This window comes from Lithobates pipiens, unplaced genomic scaffold, assembly GCF_037356315.1.
Source record: "Lithobates pipiens isolate NorthernLeopardFrog02 unplaced genomic scaffold, aLitPip1_a1.2 Scaffold_22, whole genome shotgun sequence".
Taxonomy (NCBI): Eukaryota; Metazoa; Chordata; class Amphibia; order Anura; family Ranidae; genus Lithobates; species Lithobates pipiens.
In genome coordinates, this window is record NW_027507784.1 from 12,356,580 (window position 1) to 12,382,559 (window position 25,980).

At 44.9% G+C, this 25,980-nt stretch overlaps 1 protein-coding gene across 2 annotated transcripts; it reads left to right on the forward strand.

Moving 5' to 3' along the window:
* The first annotated feature begins 894 nt into the window (after window positions 1-894).
* LOC144000388 (uncharacterized) lies at window positions 895-25,763 on the forward strand. Of its 2 annotated transcripts, XM_077494196.1 has the most exons (5): window positions 905-1,071; window positions 6,191-6,471; window positions 17,993-18,184; window positions 20,098-20,117; window positions 24,343-25,763. In XM_077494196.1, exons 2-5 carry the CDS (start codon window positions 6,216-6,218, stop codon window positions 24,520-24,522), a joined length of 648 nt encoding a protein of 215 aa, XP_077350322.1. In that variant the 5' UTR covers window positions 905-1,071; window positions 6,191-6,215; the 3' UTR covers window positions 24,523-25,763. The 2 variants fall into 2 exon arrangements, with proteins under 2 accessions (XP_077350323.1, XP_077350322.1); XM_077494197.1 differs by lacking the exon at window positions 6,191-6,471 and having other exon boundaries at window positions 895-1,071.
* The last annotated feature ends 217 nt before the right edge of the window (window positions 25,764-25,980 follow it).

The following is a 25,980-nucleotide window of genomic DNA, read 5'->3' on the forward strand; positions in this document are numbered from 1 at the left end:
CCCACCACCAGCCTGAACCAGTGATATCCCATCCCCTACACCATTACACCCCCCACCACCAGCCTGAACCGGTGATATCCCATCCCCCACACCATTACACCCTCCACCACCAGCCTGAACCGGTGATATCCCATCCCCCGCACCATTACACCCCCACAACCAGCCTGAACCGGTGATACAAGGCAGGATGGATCCATGCGCCAAATTCTGACCCCACCATCTGAATGTTGCAGCTGAAATACAGACTCATCAGACCAGGCAATGTTTTTCCAATCTTCTATTGTCCAATTTTGGTGATCCTGTGCCAATTGTAGCCTCAGTTTCCTGTTCTTAGGTGACAAGAGTGGCACTCTGTGTGGCCTTCTGCTGTTGTAGCCCATCTGCTTCAAGGTTTAATGTGTTGTGTGTTCAGAGATGGTATTCTGCATACCTTTGGGTGTAACGAGTGGTTATTTGAGTTACTCCGCTTTTAGGGGATAAATACCCCTTTCTTCCCCATCCTGATGGTCGATTTGAACTTCAGCAAGTCGTCTTCACCACGTCTAGATGCCTTAATGCGATTGAGTGGCTGCCATGTGATTGGCTGATTAGCAATTAGCATTACCGAGCAATTAAACAGGTGTACCTAAATAAGTGGGCGGTGAGTGTAAATTGTAATAGACCAAGAGGGAGGAAACACGAGAAGCTCGTTGTTGGGGTGTACATACCCTTTAAATGCACTCCATGAGCTATACTAAAACATTCCTCATAGGCATTGATGAGACGGCGGCTGCAGCCATTGTGTTCCTTTACATAAAGGAAATATGACTATTTCTGGGAGGGAACAGGACCAGCCACATTCTTTTCTTTTCAGCCTCTAAATGCCAGTAAACGTGTGCTGTGATTGGAGGATGGAATAGAATGTACAGTCATAGGAGGAATACCTGGGAGATGGTTTCTTCTATAATGCGAATATGATCTGCTTTCACTTTCTGATTAAAGACGGCGGATACAAAAAGTCATCATCTCTGGAAAGTAAGAGGAAAAGCCATCAACCCAGAGAGAATACAGAACCCGACCCGTGGTGGACAGGTAATGAGCAGGCTATAGGAATGTCTCCTGGGGGGGGTAAGAAAAATCCAGACAAAACTGGTTTTTAGTTTTGGTTATGGTACTTAGAACGTTCTTTAGTATTTTCATTGCCACCTGAGACCCTGCTGTGGACATTCCACTTCACTTCCTGTCCTGGTGACCACAGAAAGTAAAGAAATCTATCAAAATCAGATGAGTATGGCGATAAAAACCAGACAGCTGTCCTCATCCTCCCCACACTCTACTTAACCACTTGCCGACCAGCTTGCGTACATTTACTGCAGCAGGTTGGCAGCGCTGCGTGAATAGTTCTTGTTCAGTGGCTCGCGCAGGCTAGGGTTGCCACCTGTCCGGGATTCAACATAACAGTCCAGGTTTTGAATCTTGAGCCTGGGTTTCAGGCGGACTGAAACCCGGACACGATATTCAGACCGGGCTGTGGCTCCCCAAGTAACCACACTTGCCGTCCGCGAGCTGCGGGCACCTGCCTGGGGGCAGGTTCGCATCAGTGGGGAGGGGGCAGGGTTATGACGTCAGCAAGAGCAATTTGGCCACACCCACTGTTCGCTGCAGCATGCTATGCTCACCGCATTACTACTCGACTTGGGGTACCCAAAAGGTGTCCTAGACCGGGGTTGGGATTGGCTTGAAGAAAAGGTGGCAGCCCTAGCGCTGGTCGTGGACGTAGTGCATGCTCATCAGCACGTGGCCATGGGTATGCTTGTCCTTATTTTCGGCAGCTGAACGTGTTGAGCCGCAACATGCTGAAGACTTGGTAGAGTGGATGACCAAGCCCTCTTCATCCTCTCTCACCCAGGCTCAGGGTACTGGCAAAGCAGCTGCCAACGCGGCCTCTTCCCTCATCTCAATGGCATCAGTTACTCCTTCTCTAGACCCACCACGTCCTCCTGAGGAGTCCCCCGAACTGTTTGAGCACAGTGTTGGGTACATGCTCCAGGAGGATGCCCAGCGTTTTGAAGGCTCTGATGATGATACCCAGCTAGAGGAAGGCGGTAGCGTGAGCGCAGAGAGAGGGGATGCTCAAGAAGGACAGCAATCTGGCAGTCATGTTCCACAAGCTGCAGCATACTGCCAGGTTTGCTCCAGTGATGAGGAGGGAGGGGATGATGAGGGCACTGACTCCACGTGGGTGCCTGATAGGAGAGAGGAGGAGGCACATCTCCAACAAGGCAAGATGCCCTCCAGGGGCCAGCTTAGGGGCAGCACACCGACTGAATCACACCGCAGAGCTCTGTCTGTGGGCGCTGCCTCTGCGCCTTATTCTAAAAGTTCTTTGGTGTGGGCCTTTTTTGAGACGAGTGCATCAGATCGCACCGCTGCTATTTGCAACATATGTCTCAAGCGTATCTTGCAGGGCCAAAACATCAGCCACTTGGGCAGCACATGCTTGACCAGACATATGTTGACCTGCCATGCAACTCGTTGGCAAGCGTACCTCAAAGACCCACACCAAAGAACAAAGCGGACCTCTCCTTTCTCCTCATCAGCTGGGATCTCCAACCCCACTAGACCTTCAGTCCTCTCTGAAACCTGCTCTGAGAGGAATGAAGGTGTAGAATTAGGTGTGTCACAGCCAAGTGCTTCCGGGCACTCTGCTAGCAGTACACCGATGTCCGATTATAGCAGGCAAATTTCCCTGCCCCAGCTGCTGGACCGTCAAAAGAAGTTCACTCCCAGCCATCCACATGCCCAACGGTTGAATGCTAGCTTGGCTAAATTGCTAGCACTTCAACTGCTACCTTTTCAGTTGGTAGACTCGGCCCCCTTCCGTGAGTTTGTACAATGTGCGGTTCCTCAGTGGCAGGTTCCCAAACGCCACTTTTTCTCACGGAAGGCGATTCCGGCTCTCTACCGGCATGTGGAAGGCAATGTCCTTGCCTCGCTGGACAGGGCGGTCAGCTGTAAGGTGCATATTACCGCTGACTCATGGTCCAGCAGGCATGGACAGGGATGTTACCTGTCTTTCACGGCGCATTGGGTGACTCTTCTGGCAGATGGGAAGGATGTAGGACAAGGTGCAGTAGTGTTGGAGGTTGTTCCACCACCACGCCTCCAAAATGCTACTACTGGTTGTGACACACCTCTCTACTCCACCCCCTCCTCTTCTTCTTCCTCCATGGCCTCTTCCTGTGCTTTGTCCTAGGAACCAGGGATGCTCCGTAGGCGCTACGCAAGTACGCAGGCAAAAATATGCCATGCCATTTTTGCGCTGGTGTGCTTGGGGGACAGGAGCCACACTGGGGCAGATATTCTGTCAGCTCTGCAGGGGCAGGCTGAGAGGTGGTTAACGCCATGCCAGCTTAAGCCAGGAATGGTGGTTTGCGACAATGGCACCAACCTCCTCTCCGGCCTCCGACAGGAACAACTGACCCATGTGCCCTGTGTGGCTCACGTGCTTAACTTGGTGGGGCAGGTATCCGGGCTTACAGGATGTCCTGAGGCAGACCAGGAAAGTCTGTGTGCATTTCCGCCGATCATTTAATGCCAGTGCTTGGCTGGCTGAGCTCCAAAAGGAATTGAACCTGCCCAAGAACCGCTTTACCTGTGACATGCTCACCAGGTGGAACTCAACGTTGGCCATGCTGCAGCGGCTGCACACGCAGCAGAGGGCCATCAATGAGTACCTGTGCGACTAGGCACTAGGCAACACCAACACCTTAGGCCCAAATTTCTGCAGAGCATATAGGGCAGGCCCCTTCTTTCAAACATCCAACTTACAAACATCTCCTACTTGCAAATGGAAGGAGACAACAGGAAGTGAGATGAAATCTACCCCTATGAAGGGAAATTCTCTCCTGCAAGTACTTGTACACACGGTCGGACATTCCGACAACAAAATCCGTCCGATTTTTTCGGACAGATTTTGTCTGAAACTGGTGTTGCCTACACATGGTAGGACAAAGTTGTTGGAAAATCCAATCGTTCAGAACATGATGACGTTCATTGGTTAGAACGGGACTACGTTCAGGCTAGTAGCCAATAGCTTTGGTCTCCTAATTGAATCTGAGCATGTGTGGCACTTTGTCCGATCCCGCTCCTTCTGAAGGACGTTCCTGAACATCCTATCAGAAGTAGACGGCTCCCACCCGGCCGTATATATGCATTGGCCGGGTTGGAAGTGGTTAAAAACAGTGCTCCCTAAAAAATGGCAGTTTTTAAAAGTTTTTTTTGCATTGATTCATGTCACCTGGGGCGGGAGCCGGGGTCCCCAAATCCTTTTTATGACAATAACTTGCGTATTGGCCTTTAAAATTAGCACTTTTGAATTTGAACGTTCGAGTCCCATAGACTTTAATGGGGTTCTAAAGTTTGTGCAAATTTTCGGTCCGTTCGCAGGTTCTGGTGCGAACTGAACCGGGGGATGTCCGGCTCATCCCTAGTGACAATGGTCCACATCATCAGTGACAATGTTCTACATCACTAGTGACAATGGTCCACATCACTAGTGGCAATCGTCCACATCCCTAGTGACAGTTGTCCACATCACTAGTGACAATGGTCCACATCACTAGTGACAATGGTCCACATCCCTAGTGACAATGGTCCACATCACTAGAGACAATTGTCCACATCATCAGTGACAATGGTCCACATCCCTAGTGACAATGGTCCACATCCCTAGTGACAATGGTCCACATCATCAGTGACAATGGTCCATATCACTAGTGACAATGGTCCACATCATCAGTGACAATGGTCCACATCCCTAGTGACAATGGTCCACATCATAAGTGACAATGGTTCACATCATCAGTGACAACGGTCCACATCCCTAGTGACAACGGTCCACCTCCCTAGTGACAATGGTCCACATCACTAGTGTCAATGGTCTACATCGCTAGTGACAATGGTCCACATCATCAGTGACAATGGTCCACATCCCTAATGACAATGGTCCACATCATACGTGACAATGGTCCACATCACTAGTGACAATGGTCTACATTACTAGTGACAATGGTCCACATCATCAGTGACAATGGTCCACATCCCTAAAGACAATGGTCCACATCATAAGTGACAATAGTCCACATCATCAGTGACAATGGTCCACATCATCAGGGAAAATGGTCCCTAGTACATATAGAACAGATATAGTAATAACAATGAACAAAGTTTAGTAACTAATAACAATAATAATATTACCAGAGTCCTATCAGTGAGAGGTCAGATCTATAGGGGGGAATAGGGAATGTATTTTGAGGTCACCAAAAGGGAAGATCACCAATAGACCAGCAAGTCTATATACTGTATATTTCCCTGATTTTCTAGGAAGCCATTATACTGGCTAAAAAACAATCACTGTAAAAAATCTGATGGACCGACATCTGGTTAGAGATTACTAGACGTATCAGGGACACCTCTTTTTTACCTGGAAGTTGCCCAGTAAGAATCACAAGGGAATTAGCTCTAGTGAAACTGTGAATTACTCGCTTTCCTGTACATATCCAAATGTAACCTTCTATGGGAGTTATTGCCTCAAATTTTGTGCACGGATTTCACAGACTGAGAAATAGATACTAATGCCTCGTACACACGATCGGAAAAAGCTCTGATGGTTTTCCCATCGGAATTCAGACGGAATTTTGCTCAAACTGTCCTGCCTACACAGGGTCACACCAAATTCCGACAGTCAATTACACTGCGACATACAAACACGTTCGACGGCACTATAAAAGCGAATTGTTTCTGAGCATGCATTAGAAATTTGCGTTTTGGAATTGCATACACACGATCGGAAAAATCCAATACAAAGGTTTTCTGTTGGAAAAATTAAGAACAGCCTCTCAAGCTAAAGTCCGTCGGAAAAGCCAACAGAAAAAGACCAGATGGGCATACATACGGTCGGAAAATCCAATGAAAGGCTCCCATTGGACTGTTTACATCGGAAATTCCGGCCGTGTGTATACAGCATTAAAACTGACTCACATTATATAATGACAGCAGGAAGATGCACCACTGGAAACCCTGAGCTATAGTCTCCTGCACCACATTCAATCTTTTATAAAAAGACATCCCACAGTCTTGTCCTTCTGTCTTCTCCTTCACCATCTCTTATGGACTCTGTTATTAAATAACATCCACTTCTGGGTTTCAGGGAGTCTCTGTGGAGCAGACAGAGGATGTTTCAGAAGTCTTCAGTTGGAATCTTCTCCAGAGATCACCGGGATTGCTATGATTGGCTGATTGCTTTCCTCCTGGACTCCTCATTGGCGAAAGATGTCCGTCCGGTCTTCATCCCCTGTGACTACATTCGCAATGCCCGTCATTGCTCGTTCGCTGTTCTCTACCACACCAAGAACAGAGGAAGGGTGAATGTCACCGATGTGGGGGACTCTCTGTATGACGAGGAGTTGGAGGCCTTATCAAGATTACTAGGTGAGAGTACATTCGGCGAATTAAAGTGTTCCTGTAGTCTTGGCAAAAACAAGGAAAAATCTAGGAAAGGTTTTTAACCACTTGCTGACTGCTGCAGAGTGGCAACTGTGTGCCGAATCACGTATATATGCGTGATCTGACCCTTCCGCCTGCAGGGGGCGCATGCTATGATTATTCACAGCAAAAGCCGATCTGCGGGTGCCGGGCACTTGATGTCCGCCAGCACTTGTCAATCGTCAGGTAGAGACTCATTACAAAGCTCTGTTTATTTAAACAAGGAAGATCTCTGTTCTGATGGGGGGGGGGGGGGGGGGGGGAGGGGGAGGGATGGATTATGTCTCCATCAAACTCATCTCTATCCCTTAGTAAAAGCACCTCACAAGGCACACAGTTAACCCACTTGATCACCCTAGATGTTTAACCCCTTCCTAGCCAGTACAATGTCACTAGTTACCAAAAAGTGTCCAATGTGTCAGTTAGTGTCCATTTGTCCGCTGTAATATCTCAGTCCCGCTATAGAATATATCCCATACGCTTATTGTGAAATTACGTTTTTTACCATTTTTTTTTGGATGTGTTTTATATCAGAAAGCAAATAATATTGGTCTGCTACCCCTTTCTGACAATCACTAATTGGCTGTCACTCAACCAACTAATTAAATTCAAAATAATAACAATAACTTACAAAGCTTTCCATAACTCAGCCCCCAGCTACATCACTAGCCTAGTCTCAAAATACCCACCTAATCAAAGAATTCTGGCTGTCATCGTGGCTCATTGAGGGGGAGGAGTCTCGTGCGGCGGTGTGCTCACACCTAGCATGTGCAGGTGTGGATCGGCACTCCTCCCATGGCGGTAATCTAGCCGTCCTGCCCCATCCCGCCCGCTTGTAGCCGGCTTCGGCATGCATGAAGCGGCGTATCCCCCTCGTCCTGCTCCCCTCCGTGACTCATGGTATCCCTCATGCCTTGATCTTCCCCTGGTGTCTGTGAGAGATCCGAGCGACCGTTGCGGTCGCCGTTCGTGTCGTTCCGGCCAAGTGAACGAGGCTCTCAGGTGAGGATGAGGTCTCCCGGGAGAGGAGGAGGTCTCGAGTAAGTTTGGAGATCCTCGGAGCCCCGGAGACAAACGACGGCTCCACGCACCCTCTGCTGGTGGACGAAGTAATGGCGCCATGAGGACTGCAGCTCAGCAGATTTAGAGAGAGACGTTAAAGCTTTAAAAGAAGTATCTATGCTGGTGCAGCAATAGACTCAGCGGAGGAAGCCTGGAGAAAGACCCTGAGGGAACCTGGACGGATTGGTATGTGGATTTATGATACAAAAAATTTTCTTGTTTGAAAAGACTGGAAAACCCTTTGGGAACCCTTGAAAATAACCGTCAGAAGCCCTATTAAGCCATAGACCCATGAATATGATGATGGTGGAGGAGAAAAATGGCAGAGGGTTGTCCTTTAAACAGGTCGCTGTTATAAGCCGCTGTTATTGAACGGAAAAAAAAAACATATTACGCCTTAATATTAATATAAAAAAAACCCGAAGAGACTTTGGCGTTAGAAAATAAATATATAGTGTTACAGTATATTTTGACTCTGGCAACTGATGTATCAAGCAGACTTGCAGCAGTCAAGGCCTACAAAAATATGGTAAAGTAACGGGCAAGGGGAAGGAAAGGGGATAAAGGAACAAAAAAAGGAAGGAGCATATTGATGGTGACTATCTGTACTTTTTAAAATGGAAAAAAAAAATATACAGTCTACCAGAAAAGGAAAGATTTTGCTCTTCTGTTTGTTGGACTCCTTTTTCCTTTTTTCCCTTTTTTTTTTTTTTTTTTTTTTTTTTTAACGCTGGTTGGTACAATAACGTAGACACATGGTAACGTTCTTCAGAGGAGTAAACGCACTGCAGAGAGTAAGGGGGTTATACAGCTGAAGAGGGACTCTGTATACTGAACAATAGCGTTTGAACATTTTGTGCTTGTTCATACTACCCCTGAATATTGACTTTTTATAGCGAAACAAAGGGAAAGGAAAGAGGGAAGGAAAAGGATTTATTTATTTATTTATTTATTTTTTTCTCTTCTCCGCCCTAGTAGGCGACTGAAACCAGGAAAAGGGAGAAACATTTATAATAAAATCAGATATAGTAAACTTGGAATATACCTCTTGTCCTGGAGTAAAAGGTATTGGTTGGACTAAGAAGCAAGTAGTCAAATGAAGGGTAAGACACCGAAGTCAGGAGCCATTTCCAAATCTCCCCGGCGGAGCCTGGTGGTAAGCCCCGGTCCAATGAACAAATATGTTACACAATCTGGGGGAACCGAGAAACAACAAACAGAAAAACAACAACAAACAAGAAGTTCCCAGGCAGATAAGGATAAAAAGGAAAAGGATAAAAGGGATAGGGAGAAGAGAAAGCAGCAAGCACAAAATAATTCCCTACAGGATCAAGAAGGACCGTCAGAGGTGGAGATAGAGCAACCACTAGAAATAGAGTATGAGACAGAAGGTACACAGACGTACCCAACTCAACATGAGAACCCCCTATCTTCACCCTTGCCTACAAAAAAAGAAATAAGCTCTATGTTTGTTGACCTGGAAAATTCTATGAAAATGGAAATGGAAAGACCACATAAGAACCTCGCCCATATATTGGAACGAGTAGAAAATATGGAAAAAAAAAACGGAAAGAGAAGCAAACATAATAAAGAACTTAGAGGTAGAAATAGTATCACTAAAAAAAGCTCACCAAGAACAAGCATATAAAGTAGAGGAACAGGAAAATAGGGACAGAAAGAAAAACATAAGAATACGTGGAGTCCCGGACACCTTTCAGCGAGAAGATCTAACAGTTATAATAAACAAGATATGTAATCCATTGTTGAATAAGGAAATAACAAATTCAATAAATATTGAAAAAGTTTATAGAATAAGGAAACCAAAGGATTTGCCACGGGACACGCCAAGGGACATAATAGTGTGTTTTCAAAACGAAGAAGATAAATACCAAATTTGGAGGAACATCAGAGTAAAAGCACCAATAGAATATGAAGGGAAGACCATACAGATGTTCCAGGATTTATCCCCAGACACTCTAAGGAGAAGAAGAGAATTAAAACCGTTATTAGGGGTGTTGACTGAGAATGGGGTTCAATATAATTGGGGTTTCCCAGCGTGCCTGATAGGCAGAAAGAATGGTCAGACAGTAAGATTGAGATATGTTGAAGACATAACGGAATTTTGTAAAAAATTGGATATTCCGATACCAGGGGTCTAAATAGGGAATGGGGGACAGAGGGGGGGGGAGATAGCTAGGGGGACTCGTCCCCCTTCCCTCTCACGTAAGGGAGAGGGGACGGGGATAAGTAATTATGGTCGGAGGGGAGTGGGGACTGCTCTGGCCAAGTCCCTTGGGGCAGTTTCCCCTTCTTTATGGCCCCATCTTCCTCCCTTCCCCCTGGTGTGGGGGGGGAGGAGGTGGGGGGGTCGGGCGGAAACGGGAAATGGGGGGAGGAGAGAATCCACCTGGCATGTTGGGTAATCATCTCGCAAGTACTGGGCGAGATGGTTGGCGACGCGGCCGAACAGAATTCCACCCTAGGAGCTAGGGACAAATGGAACAAGGAGGTTCCTAACAAGAAATCCCAGACCATAGCGTCACAATTACATCTAACGAGGGGGAAGGGAGGGGGGTGGGAATTAAGGGTGGGAAATGCTGTTGACCCGAATCCAGTAAATGAAATGAAAGAGTATACAGGCCTGACGGATGGTAGAACTTAAAATAGCAACATACAATGTGAGAGGAATGATTTCTCCCAAAAAAAGGTATAACATCTTGAAAGAGTTGGAGGGATATTCGGTGGACATTGTTTTCTTACAGGAAACACATTTACCCCTGGACACCAATATCCGGCTGGATACAAGAAGGTTTTCGACCTGGTATTATGCAGACTCCCCGATAAGGGGATCCAGGGGGGTAGCTATTGGAATAGCAAACAATGTCAGATGGTCTCTAGAAGGGATGAAGGTAGACCCAGAGGGGAGGTTTTTGCTTTTAAATGGGAGCATATTAAAAAAGAAATACACATTAGTTAATATTTATTGTCCCAATAAGGCCCCGAAAAAATATTTGAATGGGATTTTGAATATTATAGAGAGCTATAAGGAAGGCCAAGTGATATTAGCTGGAGATCTAAACTTCACTATGAATCCGGAATTAGATAGTACGTCAAATGTTCTCCCCCAAGAAATTAAACAACATAAAATATTAAAAAGAAAATTACATACACAACAGCTGGTAGATGTATGGAGAATAGGTAACCTGGGTTTAAAGGACTATACGTATTATTCCACGGTACACGACATGTACGCGAGACTGGACTATATACTATTAGATCAAGAAATACTGGAAATTGTAATAATAACACAGATAGGAAGCATCACTCTATCAGACCACACCCCGGTGATAGTCAAAATTAGACAGGGTGAAATAGAGCATAGAAAAGGGACCTGGAGACTCAATGAGGCTCTAATTGAGAATGAGGAAACTGAGATCAGTATAAAAACAGAAATCGAACAATATTTTAAAGTAAACGATACAACAGAAGTCTCTAAAGCAACCCTATGGGAAGCACATAAAGCCCTAATCCGAGGCAAATTAATCTCTATAGGTGCAGGAAAAAAAAGAGAAAGTGAAATGAGATTCAATAACTTAAAAAAAGAACTCCAGGAGTTAGAACAAAAACATAAGAAACAACTAGACAAAAATACACATAAGGAGATTATCCAAAAGCGTGCACAATTAAATGATGCGATAGAACAGGAGAGAAGAAAAGTGTTTAAAAACGTAGCTAAAGAAAGATACCTGTGGGGAAATAAGACAGGGAAACAGTTGGCCAGGTTAGCGCGGGAAAAAAAACCCCTCAAATTATATAGAAAAGATTAAAGATGAACACGGAGAACTGAAATTTAAAACATCAGAGATAGCACAGGCTTTTAAAACATACTATAGTGCCTTATATACAATTAGAAGTACCGAGACAAAAGAACAGAAGGAGAATAGGAAAGTCAAAATCCTAGATTATCTAAGAGAAATAGACCTACCTAGAATAACAGAAGAAATGGCCATAAGCCTGGACAAGCCTATTACCTTAGAAGAAATACACAAAGCAATAAAGGAAACATCAAATGGGAAAAGCCCAGGCCCAGATGGCTTTACAATTAGGTATTATAAGAAATTCCGGCAGCTATTGATACCAGAGCTATGTAAATATTGGAATAATCTGGGAGAGGAAGAGAGTATGAGGCAAGAATCGCTATTGGCGAATATAGTTGTTATACCAAAACCAGGCAAGGATAAATCCATTTGTTCTAATTACCGGCCCATAGCGTTGTTAAACGTGGACACAAAATTATATGCGAAGGTATTAGCAACCAGAATAAAAAAGTTGATGCCGGAATTAATTAATGGGGATCAGGTAGGATTTGTCCCAGGGAGGGAGGGACGAGACAATAGCTTGAGAACTTTGCTACTTATAGGTGAAGATAAGGAGAATAAGCCCCCAATGGTATTAGTATCGATTGACGCCGAGAAGGCATTCGATAGAGTAGATTGGTGTTTCATGACAGAAACTCTTCGCAAAATAGGTTTGGGTCCAAAGATGCTGAAATGGATAAACAACTTATACACACAACCAACAGCTAGAATAGGAGTAAATGGGAGTATGTCGTCCGCTTTTGAAATGCTAAACGGAACAAGACAGGGATGTCCGCTTTCCCCCCTTTTGTATGGAATCGCTCTGGAGCCATTATTGGCAAAGATCCGTGTGAACGTGAATATAGGGGGGGTTAAGATGGGGGGAGAAAATCATAAAGTGGCGGCATATGTGGACGACATACTCCTATATATAACAAACCCACGTTTGTCCTTGCCCAATGTAATAAAAGAAATAAAGGAATACGGTGCTCTCTCAAATTTTAAAATAAATCCCATAAAAACAGTCATATTGAACATAGGCCTAGATAATAAAGAAGAAAAGATATTACAGCAGGAACTTCCCTTTACATGGGAAGAAAAAGAAATAACATACTTAGGTATAAAAATAACAAAAATGGCCCAGGAATTATATCAGGCTAATTATATTCCACTAGTAAATGAAATTAAAACAGTATTAAGGAAAATAAAAAAGGGATCAACCTCATGGATGGGTAGAATTAATATGCTGTAAATGGTGGTTTTACCTAAAATCACCTACAAACTTCAAATGCTTCTGATTAATATTCCAAATAGTTTTTTTAAAGTACTAAAAACACTTTTTTTTAATTTTATATGGCAAAATAAAAAGTCTAGGATAAATTATAATATATTAACTAGAAAAAAAAAAAAAACGGGGGGATGGCACTACCAGACACTTATAGATATTATCTTGCAATTACTTTGGCAAGGTTGGTGGAGTGGGCTAACGTGGGCACAACAAAGAGGTGGGTAAAAATGGAAGAATCACTTATAGGTACACAATTACAAAAAAATATTTGGATCCCGCCAAAATTTAGATAGCAATAAGGCACATGAAATCACTTTAACGACACTTAAATTAAGGGATGCACTATATGGGAGAAATAAATGGGTATATAATTCCCCACTAATTCCATTAGAGGGCACAGATTTTTTTTTTTCCAGAAAGGGGCACACAATTAGGTAAACAAATGAAAAATGCACAATTAAAAGATATCACCTGTGGAGGGCACTTAATGTCAAAACAAGAAATAATAAAGAAGTACGGATGGCAAAATCTAAAACAATGGGAATACCTACAGCTTCAGCATTTTTTTAATTCAATTCCAAAACCTATAAGGGACGAGAATACTTTAACACCAATAGAAAAACTCTGTAATTCCAAGGTAAAGGTAAAGCACTGTATGTCAAGAGTATACGAAATTCTATCAGATATAGAGATAAGAGAATGTATTCCAGCCATAGCAAAATGGGAACAGGATATGAGTATAAAAGTAGACGAGACACAGATGATGGAGGCAGTGCATAGATATGTATCGGACACAACGTCTGTGGAAGTTAATTACAAGTGTATGATGAGATGGCACATGACACCAGATAGAATACACAGAATAGACCCCTCTAGATCTACACAGTGCTGGAGAGAATGTAAACTACCCGGAACAACATATCATATATGGTGGGAATGTCCAGAGATAAAGAATTACTGGTATAAAATATTAGATTACATAGAAAAAATAACAGGGGAAAAAATACCATATTGTCCCAGGGAATGTCTGTTTTATGGGGTAGATCAAGAAAATAGTAACCAAATTATAAAACAAAAAATAGATCAAAAGAGAAAAAAAATAAAATTGAAACCCTTTTTACTCAATGCATCAAAAGCTTTGATACCTAAAAACTGGTTACAAGTCAAAAAGCCTCCAATAAGAGATTGGATACAAAGAATCAAATTTACTAACAATATGGAATATTTAATTAAAATGGAAAATAATCAAATTAATAGATACTGGGCAACATGGGAAAAGTGGAGATCATTCAAAAAGACTGAAAATTACACCCAGGCACTAGCAGAATAAGTAGAGGATGGTGGGCCAACAGCACAGGGGGTGGATTGGAGGGGGGAGGATAGGGGTTAATTGGGTTAGAAAATAGAACGTAATTTAAGTTGAAAATACTTGGATTGTATAGGACAGTTTTTCTTTCTGTCTGTATATTATGTTATTTTTTTTGATTTTTAAAATTAATAAAATTTAAATTATATAAAAAAAAAAAAAATACCCACCTAATCGTTCTCTTTGCACCTCCCAAGACCTCCTGCTCTCTAGCTCCCTCATCATCACCTCATCCCATATTCACCTCCAGGACTTCTTCAGAGCCTCTCCCATCCTCTGGTATGCCCTACCCCAAATCTGTCCGCCTTTCTCCTACTTTGTCTACTTTCAGATGATCCTTGAAAACTCGTGGGGGATCCCTATAGGGTCCTGATGACACTAGCAGCGTAGTGATGTCATGATGAGGATTGGCAATAAGACTGCTCTGCTTGGATCTTGGCTGCAGTGGTGAATCACCAGTCTTCACTTCCAAAGACATCAGATGTTAACTTAGATAAAAAGAAAGGAGTGCCCGGTGTCTCAGAGAAATGTGACTTCTAAAATATAGTTCATGGGTCTTTAATAAAAATTAGCAACATGTACATCAAGCCAATGTGTCTTTGGGGAATAGACTCCCCCATTCTTCAGTGCTGTTTCTACGTACTATTTGGTGGGAAAGATTCTCATCTTTGAGTTGGATCAAAGTTTCTGGAAGTTTGCTGCTTATACAAAGAAAGCTGGCATCACACCATTCAGAAACTTTGATCCAACATAGCCACTAATGGGAATATTTCCCACCAAATAGTACACAGGAAGGGGGAGTCTATTCCCTGAAACTATTCCCTGAAACATGTTGGCTTGATGCATATGTTGAAGAAAAAGAAGATTGGTCGCACACCATGGAAGGAAGAACTTCTGTTCCGATTTGTTGTGAACAAACACGAGTTATCCACGTGAAACCGGTCTACCAATGTTCCTGTAACGTCCAGTCTACGTCCTTTGGCACCTTGACAATAAAGTAACTATTCTACAGAAGTTGTTCCTTCCAACGTGTGCGACCAATCTTCTTTTTCTTCAATTACTATTGCCAGTGGCCAGCACCCACAAATAAATCTTTATCAACAGTCTGAGTGGCGTTACACTCTTTCTGGATTTTGATGCATATGTTGCAAATTTTTTAATAAAGACCCATGAACCATATTTTAGTCACATTTCTCTGGACACCTGGCGCTCTTTTCTTTTTATCTAAGTCTACATGCTGAAACAACCTTAAGGTTGCACAGAAAAGGCAGCAGCTCAATGCCCGAGAGGGCCCATCACCACCATCCATCACTGGGCACTTACCCACTGGAAGACATTTCTTCCTTCTGCCCACTCGAATACCCACTCAGGACCATGGACCTATCCAGCCAGTCCAGTGTGGTCCCCAACACAAGAAAGACATCAGATGGGATGCAAAGAGAATTTCCAACAACCTAAGAACTTTGTAAGAAAGAGAGATTGTTTCCAACTTTGGAGATGCCCATTATCACTTAGAAAGTACAGGACAACAATGGTCTACAGCTCCGAAACATCAGCATTAAACGTATCCAGTTATGTAAGCAGGTTGCCAAATAATGACAACTCTTTGGGATGAACAGAGGTTGGACCGCTGGATGGGCAGGTCATACGGTCTCTCTGGGGGCTTAATTTGTTGGACTATGAGGTCTCTCTAGGGGCTCAACTTGTGGCAACTTCTATTACAAGGTAAATTACCTTTTATGGACTTAATGTATGCTGCTATTATCTATATGGATCGGATAGATGTATGTTATAGTGATTGCTGCTTCTTTGCCTGTAGATACAATCTGCTGCAACCTACCCTTGCTGACTTGATTGTATTGGGCTTATCAACTCAGCCTTATTGCCTATATCCAATTTGACGCAATCCTATGGCCTTTATCAATCCCATACCAATAAGTCTTTTTGGTAATTTTTTAATTTTTTCCTCATTATCAACTAATCTAATATATAAAAAATCCCCCCTTTTTTACTAGAGCCATTTAACCAATCCCCCATGTCCGCCGTAGGGGGAATATATAGGGGTCCTTTTGTCTGCAATCCATCTTTTCGAATTCGGGGTGAGCTGACCTCCTTTTTTCCAATTATATGATGTATTTTACAATATCAATGATTCATTTTATGATAATTTGCTCTCGCTTGTTAATTATTTATATATCATCTACTATGTTCTGTATAGATATCCTCCTGAAGAAGCGGTTTGTCCCGCGAAACTAGTAGAGGAGACCCCTGTGCGCCATTAAGTTCGAACTCCCTTTGTGGAGGATTCGTCAAGGACGCTCTTATTGTGATGTACATTTAATTGTATTTTAATGGATGAAGTTTGTTATTTTTCTATATGTCTATTAAACAAGATGAAATTTTAAATGTTATTTTTTGCCTTCTTTACCAGTCAAGTACCGGTATAGTCCACTTTCCACCATTTTGGTTTGAGACTGCTTAACCACTAGGGATCCGCGCTATAGCCAAATGACGGCTACAGCGCGGACCTCCTTTGCCGGGACGACGTCTATTGACGTCGTCCTGTCCACGAGCGGCCTGCGCGCCCCCTGAGGGGCGCGCGCGGCGCGCTCTGTGATCAGCGAGTCTATGAGACTCGCCTGATCATGGATTGAAGCAAGGGGTCGATCCCGACCCCTTACCACGTGATCAACTGTCAGCCAATGACAGCTGATCATGTGATACAACGGAGCCGGTAATCGGCTATTTTTCCTCCTCGCGCTGACAGCGCGAGGAGAAAAAAAAAGAGCCGATCACCGGCGGCCTTGATCGGGACATCAGTCCCGATCACGACCAGCTTATCAGTGCCCACCTGCCCCCTGCCAGTGCCACCTCAGTAATAAAAAAGTACCCCTGATCAGTGCCACCCATCAGTGCCCATAGTGCCACCCATCAGTGCCCACAGTGCCACCCATCAGTGCCCACAATCTGCCTCAACAACGGTGCTGCACCCCAGTGCCACATATCCGTGCCCATCAGTGTCATCTACCAGTGCCCATCAGTGCCGCCCATCAGTGCCCAGCAGTGCCACCTATCAGAGCCACCTATCAGTGCCACCTATCAGTGCCCATCTATCAGTGGTACCTATCAGGTCCCCTTAGTGCCACCCATCAGTGCCATCTTATCTGTGCCCATCTTTGCCCATCAGTGCCGCCTTATCTGTGCCCATCAGTACTGCCTTATCTGTGCCTATTAGTGCCGCCTTTACTATGCCTATCAGTGCCCACCAGTGCAGCCTATCAGTGCCCACCAGTGCAGCCTATCAGTGCCCACCAGTGCCGCCTCATCAGCGCACTTCAATGAAGGAGAAAAATGACCTGTTTGCAAAATTTTATAACAAACTATTAAACGATTTATTTTTATTTTTTTATTTTGCATTTTTTTGTTTGTTTAGCAAAAAATAAAACTCCGAGCTGTAACTAAATACCACCAAAAGAAAGCTCTATTTGTGGGAAAAAAATGATAAAAATGTCATTTGGGTACAGTGTTGTATGCCCGCGCAATTGTCATTCAAAGTGCATCAGCGCTGAAAGCTGAAAATTGGTCTGGGCAGGAGGGGGGTTTAAGTGCCCAATAAGCAAGTGGTTAAAGGGCTAGCATGAGCGACTATCCCTAGCACTCCCATACCAATCATTTCTTCAATATTATGAACAGAGGTTAGGTGCCCCAATCCAAATTAATGGAAGGCTCAAAGTGGCTAATTTTTGTTCTTTTCGACGCTTAGTGTTTGCAAAAGTGCTTGCATGAGAATGGAGAATTGTGTTGGCGACGCTCCCGTTGTTGTTGTACCTCCATGAATTGTGTTCAGGGAATGAAGTACAATTGTGGTAATCATCATGTACTGCGCATTTCCAGGGAGGGAGAATGTGATCGTGGTAATTGACGATTTTGAAAATACCAGTGATGAGGAGAAGGACCGGATTCTGGAGACTCAGCCCAGCATTGGACAATATGCCCGGGATTTCTTCCTATTCAGCTCCACACTCGATAAAAGAAATTCACCAAACTCCCAGAAGAATCTCAAAGAGATCAAACACATCATAAAAGGTAAAGAAAAATCAACCGGTCATTGGGGCTTTATTGGGTCATCATCTCAGATCAATGCACATTTTTACATGCTTGCTGCTCCATATTAATTAATGAAATTTCATATGTAAAGCCCAATTAAATGTGCAGTTTAACCGCTTGAGATCCGCGCTATAGCCGAATGATGGCTACAGTGCGGACCTCCTTTGCCGGGACGACGTCTATTGACGTCGTCCCGTGCACGAGCGGCGCGCTCTGTGATCAGCGAGTCTGTGAGACTCGCCTGATCACAGATCGGAGCAAGGGGTCGATCCCGACCTCTTACCACGTGATCAGCTGTCAGCCAATGACAGCTGATCATGTGATCACAACACAGCCGGTAATCGGCTATTTTTCCTCCTTGCGCTGACAGCGCGAGGAGAGAAAAAAAAAGCCGATCACCGGCGGCCGTGAGAGGGACTTCAGTTCCGATCATGGCCAAGTCATCAGTGCCCACCTGCCCCCTGCCAGTGCCACCTAAATAAAGTAAAAGTGCCACCCATCAGTACCACCCCTTAGTGCCCATAGTGCCACCCATCAGTTCCCACAGTGCCACCTATCAGTGCTCACAATCTGCCTCAACAACAGTGCTGCACCCCAGTGCCACATATCCGTGCCCATCAGTGTCATCTACCAGTGCCCATCAGTGCCCAGCAGTGCCACCTATCAGAGCCACCTATCAGTGCCACCTATCAGTGCCCATCAGTCCCATTTATCAGTGGTATCTATCCGTGCCCATCCGTGCCACCCATCCGTGCCATCTTATCTGTGCCCATCTTTGCCCATCAGTGCCGCCTTATCTGTGCCTATCAGTACCGACCTTATCTGTGCCTATCGGTGCCACCTTAACCGTGCCTATCAGTGCCCACCAGTGCAGCCTATCAGTGCCCACCAGTGCCGCCTATCAGTGCCGCCTCATCAGCGCATTTCAATGAAGGAGAAAAATGACCCGTTTGCAAAATTTTATAACAAACTATTAAACATGATTTTGACATTTTTTTTGCATCTTTTTTTGTTTGTTTAGCAAAAAATAAAACTCCCAGCTGTAATTAAATACCACCAAAAGAAAGCTCTACTTGTGGGAAAAAAATGATAAAAATGTCATTTGGGTACAGTGTTGTATGACGGCGCAATTGTCATTCAAAGTGCATCAGCGCTGAAAGCTGAAAATTGGTCTGGGCAGGAGGGGGGTTTAAGTGCCCGGTAAGCAAGTGGTTAAATTATCATTATACATTCTAGGGGCCTCAAAACAAAAAGGTGTGCAAAGTCTTAACATCGTTTTGTTTTTGGAAAGCAGGCACATCTTGAGTACAAAAAATTGGTCCCTCCCTAGATGCTAAACCAGGGGGGTGGGCAACCTCGGCCCTCCAGCTGTTTTGAAAACGACAAGTTCCATGAGACATTGCAAGACCCTGACAATCACAGGCATGACTCCTAGAGGCGGGGGCATGATGGGAATTGTTGTTTCACCACAGCTGGAGTGCCAAGGCTGCCTACCCCCTGTGCTAAACCCTCGCTCAAGGGCGAGGCCTGACATATTGGAGATCTTTAGTCAGCAGGCAACATGAGCTTTGCTTATTGGATAGCTGTAGCTCTTACTCACCAGGGGTGATCTTTGCAGAGAGACCACTGCTTACACAGAGAGAGCAAGGATCCTTCTCTACAACGCTGTCAGGGGACATGCTTATCTATCTAACAATTTAAGCAATTATCTGGTTTATCCCCATTTAGCCTACAATTACTGACAATAGCAAAACAGTCCGCTCAAGTATTCAGCTTTCTATATAGAAGACATTCATCTGAATTTAGTTATTGTGGTTATTCTGACATTTGCCATTATATTCCTAAATATTCTGTGATACAGATTTCTAATTGTCTGTTTTTGTTTGTTGCAGCTCACAATAGAAGACTGCCGGTAAGTACGGAAGAATATACAAGGTGTGCCCTTGAAAGCAGGGCCAACCGTAACTGAGTCACACACACACACACTCCACTAGGGGTGCTGCTTCACAACCAGGCTGACTAAGGCCTAAACCAGGGGGTCTCAAACTGGCGGCCCTACAAACTACAAGTCCCATGAGGCATTGCAAGGCTGACAGTTACAAGCATGACTCCCACAGGCAGAGGTATGATGGGACTTGTAGTTTCCTAAACACACCTGCCGCTGACAGTCCACAGTAGAAAAAAGAACTGTAAAGACTGTAAATATTATATTTAAAGCAGAGGTCCACCCTAAAGTGGACCTTCTGCTCATTGGAATCCTCCCCCCCCCCTCCGGCACCACAATTGGCACCTTTCAGGGAGGAGGGGGGTGCAGGTACCTGTACAGTACAGGTATCTGCACCCACTTCCGGTGTAGATTCTGCAGAAGGTACGCCCCTATCCGCAGAATCTACGCCCCTTTCCGCAGAATCTACGCCCCTTTCCGAAAGTCCCCCCGCTGCCTGCTGGGAAACACACAATCCATCAGTGCCACCTTATCTGTGCCCATCAGTGCTGCCTTATCTGTGCCTATCAGTACCGCCTTATCTGTGCCTATCGGTGCCACCTTAACCGTGCCTATCAGTGCCCACCAGTGCAGCCTATCAGTGCCCACCAGTGCCGCCTCATCAGCGCATTTCAATGAAGGAGAAAAATGACCTGTTTGCAAAATTTTATAACAAACTATTAAACATGATCTGCCTGCTGGGAAACACACGGATCCCAGAGACAGCGGGGACCATCCTTATTGCGCAGCGTGACTCGCCGAAAGGCTCCACTTCCTGATTCCCATACCCAAGATGGTGGCAGCAGCACCCGAGAGACGATCGAGAGATCGGCTTCGCTGGCCCAGATCGCGGGCGAGCTGGGCGGGTAAGTGTCCTTATTTTAAAAGTTAGCAGCTGCAGTAATTGTAGCTGCTGGCTTTTAAAAAAAAACAAAAAACGGCGGACTCCCGCTTTAATAGAAACGTGGTTAAAAACACTCACATTGTAATCATGATAATCAGGTGATGTATTGATCCCATAAGAACGGAGGGGAGAAGAGCCTCAATGTGTAGTCATTCCAATCATTCACACTGATTGCGCCCTCTGTGATGTCATCTCCCTTCGCCTGGAGTCCCGCGTGCGTTCCACGCCTCCGATGAATGTGTGCTGTCAACACCGGCGGTTTTGGATACCAACATAGCCACCAGGAGCGGACACATCCTGACAGGACTCCCCAGTGTGAATGATTGGAATGACTACACATTGAGGCTCTTCTCCCCTCCGTTCTTATGGGATCAATACATCACCTGATTATCATGATTACAATGTGAGTGTTTTTTAACCACATTTCTATTAAATATAATATTTACAGTCTACACCCAGAGGCACCTCTTTTCTTTTTCTACTCTGTCAATTGGGAACCCGTTTCAGTTTCCACTGCCGGGCTTGGACAGTTTTTTACCCTCCAATGAAGAATCAATTTCTTCTTTTTTAGAAAAAGAATTTTGAAAAATTCTTTCTCCTTTCCCCTTGTGTACTGTTTTGGTTTGATTATACTTACAGTATTGTCATTCATTTCAGTATTACCTTTTAAATACTGTGTATATACAGTTTTTTTTTAATTTTTGAAAAATGCGGTAGGCGGGTGTGTTTTTCTTTCTGAGCGCCGTAATATTTGTCAGGTCACCTTGAGGCGAGGTGACAGATGCACACCGTAGGGATCAGGAGTGCACCGCAAGGTTGTGGACCCTACGGCTGACTGCTGCAGACGGGGGACAGATCCCACCGGGGTTAGAGCGTAAGATTCCCTGGGGCGCGGAGTCTAAGAGCCAGCAGGTGTTCACCAGCGCCTCCAGTGGTGAGGATGGACTTGGCTGCAACTGGCTCCAGGTTGCGACCCCCAGGGTCCCCCAGCTCACACCCACCGTAGGCAACAGGAGGATAGGGATGGTGAGGGACAAAGCCAAGGTCGGGGCCACAAGCAGACAAGAATAGTCAGGGACACGCCAAAAGGTCAGGATCACAGGCAAACAGGGATAGTCAAAGACACGCCAAAGTCGGTAACGGAAAACAGTAGAAGAGCACACGACAGGAAACAGGAAGCCAAACACACAAAGGAATACACAATGGTTGATCAGCACTGAAAGCCTGCAGTGCACAGGTTAATATAGGGCTCCCTGATAGGGCCTGGTGTGGAGCCATGCTTAGAGGAGAGGTTATAAAAACCACCAGGTGGAAGTGGTTGACCTCTTAATCTGAACACACGAGGGGAGGTAAGCAAACACAGGAAGATCACTGCATAACCATGACAATATTTGTATATATCCGCTGACAGTCCACAGCCCAGGCAGAACTCTGTTTCTGCCTACTGTGAAGGAATGGCAGGTAATAAATCTTTCACTCATCATTCTTCTGGTCCCCATTAGCAATGACCCACCAATGGCTGGGGATCCTTCTTTTGAAAGGTCTTACATCTTCTCCGTGGTAACAGGATGATAGGCCTCCGACAGTCCAATAAACACCTGAGGCCCATGTGACAAGGGGGCTCAGGTCACTTGCCGTGTGCTACATGGAGGAGGTCAGTTCCTCTCTGACAAGGGTGACTTCATCCCCTGCCCCAACCCAACCAGGATTGGACTAGTGTAATTTCCCTTCAGGATCCATGTCAGGCTGGAGGGATCTACAGGTCAGGCCTATGGTACCTCCACTTGATTCTAGAAGCTTGGAGAAGATTCTAGAAGCTATTTTGTGGAGGCGAGGAGGCTGAGATCTGCATATTCATGGGAATCTGACCAATCCCCAAGCAGGAGACCTGTCAGGGTGGTTGGGTCAGCCCATAAATATTGTGGAGCTTGGCCAATTGGGATAGTTGTGCTTTGGTCAGGTGGAAGATGGAGTGCTGGGGCTGTGTCATGGATCCTGGAAGGGGACCCCAGACCTGAGAGGACTCTGTCTCTAGGCTGGGAGCTGAGGAAGGAGAGAAGGTGGAGAGAGGGATCTCCACTACCCCTCAGTCTCATCTGGGAGATACTCTGGCTAGCATGAGACTACCTTGACAGCAGGAGGCCTGTGCAGTCTTATCCAAAGCAGCAGGATTCAAGGGACAGAGTGAGAACCTTTACACCTACAGGGAAAAAAAGGGAGAAGACTGCCAGATGCAATATCCAGCAAGCTTTCACAGGGACAGTGTCATATCTAAACCTAATCCCTTGCTCTAGGTCACCTTACAAGGCAGCCAGGTGGGCTGGTATTTTTAGTTGAGGGGGCATAGAGCTCCTCCAAGCTTGGGACTTTTGCCAAATTCCACTAAGGGGACACAGAACTCCGACAAGAGGAATTTTTACTGCCAATTCCAGAGAGACTGATATTGTTCCAGAGGGAATACAGTCCAGGATTTGCCATTTTTCAGTGTATATAGTGAAGGCAGCTGTCCTTGAGTTGTTCTATCAAGTCAAGTTAGGCATCCCATAATCCCTCTTCCCCATCCAAGTTGTTTTCCCCTAATAAAACAACAAAAACAAGCCCATGATTTCTGCCTTTGAATAAAAGTTGGAAATGCATGTTGCCTGGCTATGCATAAATAGGGGTATCCACTAGGGGGTAGCACTACATAGGGAGTCAGTCAACAGTAACTCCATATCTACCTTTTCCCAAATATCTTTTCCTTTCCTGAAATCCTCCTTCATTTGTGTCTCACACGTTCCCCCTCTCAGACACCGCAGCTCCAGAAAGCAGTGGGTGGGATTAGGTGTGGCCAGGTGCTGATTGACAACCTGATAGCCACACCCCCTGCAACATTTATAAATTCCACTTTAGTACAGTCAGGCACCACCTACATGAGAGTGACAACTCTGAACTGAATTCAGAAGCAGAGCAGCATAATTGCCACCCCCTCACAGGAAGCTCTATAAGGTGGGCTTTAATGGCAGGATCAACAGGTAATCTTGGAACTATGTAATGGCTTTGACTTTTACCTCTGCTTTGATTACAATGACTTTTCCCTGAAATGGTTCCCCCAAATTCTACCAAATTATCAATAAATCTGAAAATCAGTTTTGCCCACCCCTGGTTCTAACACCGACATACTGTACAATGCATTATAATGTATCATGTGCCATGCATCACTTGCTTATATTCATTATACAAGTACAAGAATTTCTTCTTATTTTTCAGTGCATGCGCTTTGGAGAAATACTTATCAAATACCATCGTCTGGTTATATTGGGCTTAATTATCTGTGGCCTTCTTCTTCTCATCATATCACTGGTTGCGTTTGGGATCCAACAGAGTACTGTACCTCTGACTACGGCGAGTCCATGGAATATCACTGCCAACACCACCACCAAAACGTGAACCCATAGACATGGCCATGGAAAGTCCTACACAAAGACATGGCCATGGAGAGTTCTACACATAGACATGGCCATGGAAAGTCCTACACATAGACACGCCCATTGGAAAGTCCTACACATAGACATGGCCATGGAAAGTCCTACACATAGACATGGCCATGGAAAGTCCTACACATAGACATGGCTATGGAGAGTCCTACACATAGACATGGCCATGGAGAGTCCTACACATAGACATGGCCATGGAAAGTCCTACACATAGACATGGCCATGGAGAGTCCTACACATAGACATGGCCATGGAGAGTCCTACACATAGACATGGCTATGGAAAGTCCTACACATAGACATGGCTATGGAAAGTCCTACACATAGACACGCCCATTGGAAAGTCCTACACATAGACATGGCCATGGAGAGTCCTACACATAGACATGGCTATGGAAAGTCCTACACATAGACATGGCTATGGAGAGTCCTACACATAGGCATGGCCATGGAAAGTCCTACACATAGACATGGCTATGGAAAGTCCTACACATAGGCACGGCCATGGAGAGTCCTACACATAGACACGCCCATTGGAAAGTCCTACACATAGACATGGCCATGGAAAGTCCTACACATAGACATGGCCATGGAAAGTCCTACACATAGACATGGCTATGGAGAGTCCTACACATAGACATGGCCATGGAGAGTCCTACACATAGACATGGCCATGGAAAGTCCTACACATAGACATGGCCATGGAGAGTCCTACACATAGACATGGCCATGGAGAGTCCTACACATAGACATGGCTATGGAAAGTCCTACACATAGACATGGCTATGGAAAGTCCTACACATAGACACGCCCATTGGAAAGTCCTACACATAGACATGGCCATGGAGAGTCCTACACATAGACATGGCTATGGAAAGTCCTACACATAGACATGGCTATGGAGAGTCCTACACATAGGCACGGCCATGGAAAGTCCTACACATAGACATGGCTATGGAAAGTCCTACACATAGGCACGGCCATGGAGAGTCCTACACATAGACATCGCCATGGAGAGTTCTACACATAGACATGGCCATGGAAAGTCCTACACATAGACATGGAAAGTCCTACACATAGACATATATATACATTTAGAATGGGTAACAGGTGGAGGAAAATAAAGTTAAGTAAATGTCTTGGGTACAATTTTTTTTTACCTCAACCAATACCAAAATAAAATGAATAAAACTTTGCGATGATGATATATATGTATCTTTTTTTCCTGGGGGAACGCGGGAGAACGCAGTTTCGTCACCTCCAGCACTAAATGTATGCAGTGGCAGGGGATAGCGGGGTGTGCTGAAGGGTCCAATGATGCCAGCTGCCAGGGGATTTATTGTTGCTGGGGGGGTCAATTGTTGTTGCCCCCAAGCAACAATTGGCCCACTAGCGACATAAGACCCACTCAT

Bases quoted from the DNA above. Each gene is read 5' to 3' on its own strand.
- LOC144000388 (XM_077494196.1), top strand. From the start codon at position 6,216: ATGTTTCAGAAGTCTTCAGTTGGAATCTTCTCCAGAGATCACCGGGAT. The intron at 18,185-20,097 runs GTAAAGAAAAAT...TGTTTGTTGCAG, and splicing joins GATCAAACACATCATAAAAG to CTCACAATAGAAGACTGCCG. The intron at 20,118-24,342 runs GTAAGTACGGAA...CTTATTTTTCAG, and splicing joins CTCACAATAGAAGACTGCCG to TGCATGCGCTTTGGAGAAAT.